The sequence below is a fragment of the Columba livia genome, unplaced genomic scaffold (assembly GCF_036013475.1).
Source record: "Columba livia isolate bColLiv1 breed racing homer unplaced genomic scaffold, bColLiv1.pat.W.v2 Scaffold_135, whole genome shotgun sequence".
Classification (NCBI taxonomy): Eukaryota; Metazoa; Chordata; class Aves; order Columbiformes; family Columbidae; genus Columba; species Columba livia.
Window position 1 is genome coordinate 1035430 of NW_027043031.1, and position 5500 is coordinate 1040929.

Genomic DNA, 5500 nt, shown 5'->3' on the forward strand with positions numbered 1-5500 from the left:
CAGTCCTTTCTGATTCTACTCTTATGAACTTCAGCAGCAGGTCTATTTAACCCTGGTCTATTCTTTTTTGGTAAGGAAGCTGTATCAGCTCATCTTGCTGCCCTCAGCCTCCCCTGCAGGTACCAAGTCCAGGGCATCTTTGTCATCATCCCCACATCCATGGACAAGGTTTCTAAATTCCTCCTTTGCAGCTTCCCCTGATTCCACCTCCTGTGTGCTGCCTTTTGCCCTGGAGCTCCATCAGTTCAGAGGAGCAGCCTCACAAGATAAATGCTTTTGTTCATGGGTACTTGGAGAGATCATTCTTGTGCTTGGAGCAGGATGTCCTGTAAGGATTATCAGATTTCCTGAGCTCCTTCACCCTTCAGACCTACTTCCATGTCACCAATTTGCCCACCATCCCCCAGTATGTCCAAGTCTTCTCCTGTGGAGCCCACCAGCCTGTGCTCTGCTGCTGGCCTTCCTCCCTCCCCTCTGGTGCCTGGGACCCCACTGTGTCCTGGTCACAACAGCCAAGGTGGACACTGATGTTCACATCCCTCACCAGCCCTTCCTTGTTTCCCAGTTCCAGATCCAGTTGAGCATCACTCTCATTGGCCCACAATGCAGACATGTTGTGCATTTGGCCCAAGATCCTTTGGACTGTTGGCAGCTGCAGCTTTGCCTGGCCAGTGAATGTCAGGGCAATTACAGTTCCCCATAGGATAGTACTCATTGACTGGTGAGTTGCTCGAGTTGCCGACAGAAGATCCATTTCTTCTCCATGGTCAAGTAGTTGTAACATCCAACATGTTGTCACCCTGTACTGGGCTTACATGACAAAGTCTTGGGACTGGGGGTGAGTGTGGGTGTGCTACAGTTGTCACCGCTCTGAGAAGACAACAGGAGATTGATGTCAGAGCCGATTTCAGCTGCTCCAGGATGGACCCACTCCTTGCCAAATCTGAGCCACTCAGTGATGCTGGCAGCACCTCTGGGATATTGTATTTGAGAAAGGGTAAAAAACGCTGCACAACAGCAGGTGGGAGAGAGGAGGGAGGAAATGGGAGAGAAAAGCTCTGCAGACACCAAGGTCATATCCCATAGGACCCAAGCAGGTCCCTCAGCAGGCCAAAGCCTGCTCTCCTGAAATCCTGCTCTTGGCCTTGTTCTCATCTCCCAGGAGCCTCAGCTCCACTTTCCATCCCTGACTGTTCCATCCTGACCAACTCTTTCTGGTTTGTAAGTGTGAAGTCCCACAGGGCACCTCACCCCACTGACTCCTCAGTCACCCGTGTCAGGAAATGTTGTCAATGAGATCCAAAACCTTACTTGTCCCCAGCCAGGAACCTGGGAGGTGTGGGACCATAGTCCTGCCCTTGGCCTTGCACAGCCCCACATCACACTGTCCCAGGAAGGGCCCTGGGCAACATGGGAGGGACAGGATCTGACTCCCCAGGGTTGGGGCTCAGGGCATAGTCCTTAGTTAATGAAACACATCCAGGGTTACTGAGCATCAGAGAAACCTTTACTTTGCTTTTCCTGACCTGTCATTTCTACCTCCAGTTTTCTGCTCTAACCAAACTCTGGGGTCAGTTCTTCATTTGTGTCCCTCAGTGGGACCCATTAATATTACAAGAAACTTTGGAGTTTGCATCTGAGTTTGACTTCGACTTCTTGAGAAGTTTCTTCAGCTTCCCCTCAGGGTCTGAGGTCCATGGACTCAGCACCAAACCCACCAGAGGGGTCATTAAAGCGCCTTGGGCTGCTCCTGTGCTGCTGAGCTGGGCTGGGCTCCTGGGACACAGGGAGCTCATGGCAGCGGCAGCGCTGCAGAGAGACAGCTCTGCCCAGGAGCAGCTCCTCTGCACACGCAGCAGGGCTGAGGGCTCTGCCTGGGGATCTCAGGAGACGAGCAAGGCAGAGAGAGATTAAAGGTGGTCAGGACTGGGAGGATGACTGAGAGCTCACTGGAGGAGAAACCTTTGCAGCCCTTGCCATGGTAAGTCTCTGGGTGCAGGGCAGTGCAGCTGTAGCTCCTGGAGGCATCTCCTGAAACTGGCACAGGCACAGCTTGTGGGGTCTGTAGGGACAGGGCTCTTGTCAGGCCATGTTGAACAGCTGTGAAGCCGGGTGAGCACCCAGGGGTGCCCAGGGCTGTCCTGCAGAGCAGGGTCCCTGCACCCCAGGGCTGTGCCGGGCAGGGACTCTGCCGCCTGCCAGGGTCAGCGCTCAGCCTGCCCGGGGAGATCCCAGCAACAAGGAGGGGAGAAGCTGTGGGGGGAAGGAGTGATCCCGGGCAGGACAGAGTCATTCTGCCTTTGAGAGGGTGCTGTGTGGATCAGAGTTGCTGACAACTCACCCCCAGGGACATTCCAAGAGGCACAACAAGGCAGGGATTATCTGACAGGGAAGCAATTATTGCCTTTTGTCCTCTACTCTTGGCTGGCTGGCTAGGAAAGGTAAGGTGGAAATATGTCTTGCAGTTACGGAGAAAGTGCTGAAACTCCAAATATTGATTTTTCTCTGAGAGCGCAATTCAACGCTCTCTGGCTCACAGAGCAGCAACATCTCCTTTCCAGCCCCTTTAGGGCTGGTGTGATATTCTCAGCAGAATCCGCACACACACAGAGATGTTCCTGGGCAGTGCTGAGCTGCCAGGAGGTTTGTGCAGGGAAGAGCTGAGCACACAGGGGGTGGGACAGACTGACACTGAGAGCAGTGACAGGGAGTAGACATGGGGACAGAGAAACAGCTCCTGGCAGGTGATGTCTCTGTGGGAGCAAATTCCCTAAGCCCATCATGCCCTGTGGGCCTCTGGGATGTGCGACATGTGGGGCTGGGGAATGAGCCTATTCTGTCCCAGTCAGAACGGCTTTAGGACATCCCAGTGCTTCCCTGGCATGATATTGTGAATTATGATTACGATATAAGTAGATTATGCTTATGTATAAACACAAGAACTCCCCCCCTTTCCCAGGTCCCGGTGCTGTAGGGCAGGGTTGACTCCTTGGGAGCCCACAGGAAGAGGCCCGGATCCTCACAGCACAATCAGAAAGCACAAACCAACGCTCCAGCCAGGGAGATGACCACAGGGGCTGCCAAAAAGGAGAGAACAATTCGCATTTCTGTATGTGGTGGCACAGGTGGAAGTACAAGAGGGATGTTGGTTGAGGCGGGGAAGAGATTTTCTGGGAGAACTCTCTCCTGATTTGTCAACGTGCTCTCCTGTTTCCACAGTGCCCCATGCCCAGAGGCAGCAGATGTCCAACAGCAGCTCCATCACCCAGTTTCTCCTCCTGCCGTTCACAGACACACGGGAGCTGCAGCTCTTGCACTTCTGGCTCTTCCTGGGCATCTACCTGGCTGCCCTCCTGGGCAACGGCCTCATCATCACCACCATAGCCTGGGACCAGCACCTCCACACCCCCATGTACTTCTTCCTGCTCAACCTCGCCCTCCTGGACCTGGGCTGCATCTCCACCACTGTGCCCAAATCCATGGCCAATTCCTTCTGGGACACCAGGAACATCTCCTACACAGGATGTGTTGCACAGCTCTTTCTCTTTACCTTCTTGGTAGTAGCAGAGTATTGTCTCCTCACCATCATGTCATACGACCGCTACGTTGCCATCTGCAAACCCCTGCACTACGGGACCCTCCTGGGCAGCAGAGCTTGTGTCCACATGGCAGCAGCTGCCTGGGCCACTGGGTTTCTCAATGCTCTGCTGCACACGGCCGATACATTTTCACTGCCCCTGTGCAAGGGCAATGCCCTGGGCCAGTTCTTCTGTGAAATCCCCCACATCCTCAAGCTCTCCTGCTCACACTCCTACCTCAGGGAACTTGGGCTTCTTGTGGCCAGTGTCTGCTTAGCATTTGGCTGTTTTGTGTTCATTGTGGTGTCCTATGTGCAGATCTTGAGGGCCGTGCTGAGGATCCCCTCTGAGCAGGGACGGCACAAAGCCTTTTCCACCTGCCTCCCTCACCTGGCCGTGGTCTCCCTGTTTGTCAGCACTGCCATGTTTGCCTACCTGAAGCCCCCCTCCATCTCCTCCCTATCCCTGGACCTGGTTTTGTCCTTTCTGTACTCAGTGGTGCCTCCAGCAGTGAACCCCCTCATCTACAGCATCAGGAACCAGGAGCTCAAGGATGCCCTGAGGAAACAGATGACTGGATTTCTTCTGAAGCTATAAACTGTCTCTAACTTCTTCTACATAAGAGTTATAGTCCAACTCATTGCAGGTTCATCCTGTGTGCAGTATTTTTTGTTTCTACTTGTGTTTGCTTATTATGAAAATATTTTAATTCCCTTTGTAATTCACTGCCTGCTTTTCTTTTCTCACTGAGTGGCTGTGTCAGTGACAAATTCGTGCTTTCTGTGTTTAAGTAAAATAAAGGGACCTTCCACCATTTTTTTTCTACTGACATCTTAACTCTAAGGCCTTTCTGGAGCTGCAGGGACAGTTCCTGTGATGGGTGGAGGGGAAACGTGTCCATCCTGGCAGCCCTGCCAGGGAGCAGCAGTGCTTGCTCTTCCAGAGCTGTTCTGGTTCCACTCCCACACTCTCCTTCTCATCCCTGGTGTTGGTGCAAGGCCTGAGTGCTCTGGCAGCTTGGTCACCGTCCTGCTGTGTGTCAGTGCTGTGGGCGCAGGCAGGGACAGGCAATGGGCACTGCTGTGACAGAACTGGCCTCACAACAGCCTTTCCAGATAGAAAGGTGATCTCCTATGGGCAGTACATGACGGTTTATGTCTTCAAGCATATGAGTACAAAAGTGTCCCACAGATTCAGACACCAGGGTACAGCTGAACAGTGTGTGTGTGCAGGGCTGGCACACAGCAGTGTCCTCTCACAGCCAGGCTCCTGCCAGAGACCTGCAGGACCAGCAGAGCAGGGGCTGGGCTGTGCCCCTGTGCACTGGACACCCCAGGGAAGCTGCCCCAGGGCATCGTCATGGACGGGCCCCTCACAACCACCATTTCTAGCTCTGGCCTCTCTCCCCCACTCACATAGGTTGCTCTTCCCTCCACGGAGGGACACGGAATGAGTAGCTCAGAAGTCCATGTCTGCATTGTTCTGATGAGATGTGAGCACGCACATCATGGATGTGAGATGAGATGAATCCAGGTGAACACTAACAAGATCAGCTATTCCTGGGGGTTCCATGAAGGTCTGTGGGACAGACAGTGTCTCAAGGTCACTTCACGATGGGAGTAACAGCCCATGGGAAAATACCCACTGGGATCTTCTTCCTTGAACTGAGGTCCCTGTGTCCATTCCTCATGATGTGGGACATCTCAGACGGGTGCAGAGCAGGGGGACCCACCACAGGGCTGAGCTGTCTCCCATTGTTTGGGAGTGGCAACAGGAGGCCAGACAGACACTGTGATTCCTGCCTCTGTGTTAAAGGGACAGCCTCTGTCTCTGAGCATCCCTGGATGCATAAGGATTCCTGAGACTGGCTCTGATGGACTTCTGGCATTTCTGTGTGTGACTCCAGGAACAATCCCCAGTGG

The 5500-nt window shown here is 53.5% G+C and overlaps 1 protein-coding gene across 1 annotated transcript; it reads left to right on the forward strand.

Annotated features, from left to right (window-relative positions):
• Positions 1–3098: 3098 nt before the first annotated feature.
• LOC135577763 (olfactory receptor 14J1-like) lies at positions 3099–4382 on the forward strand. Its single transcript, XM_065047884.1, has one exon. It carries the CDS (start codon positions 3243–3245, stop codon positions 4173–4175), a length of 933 nt encoding a protein of 310 aa, XP_064903956.1. The 5' UTR covers positions 3099–3242; the 3' UTR covers positions 4176–4382.
• The last annotated feature ends 1118 nt before the right edge of the window (positions 4383–5500 follow it).

Bases quoted from the DNA above. Each gene is read 5' to 3' on its own strand.
- LOC135577763 (XM_065047884.1), top strand. From the start codon at position 3,243: ATGTCCAACAGCAGCTCCATCACCCAGTTTCTCCTCCTGCCGTTCACA.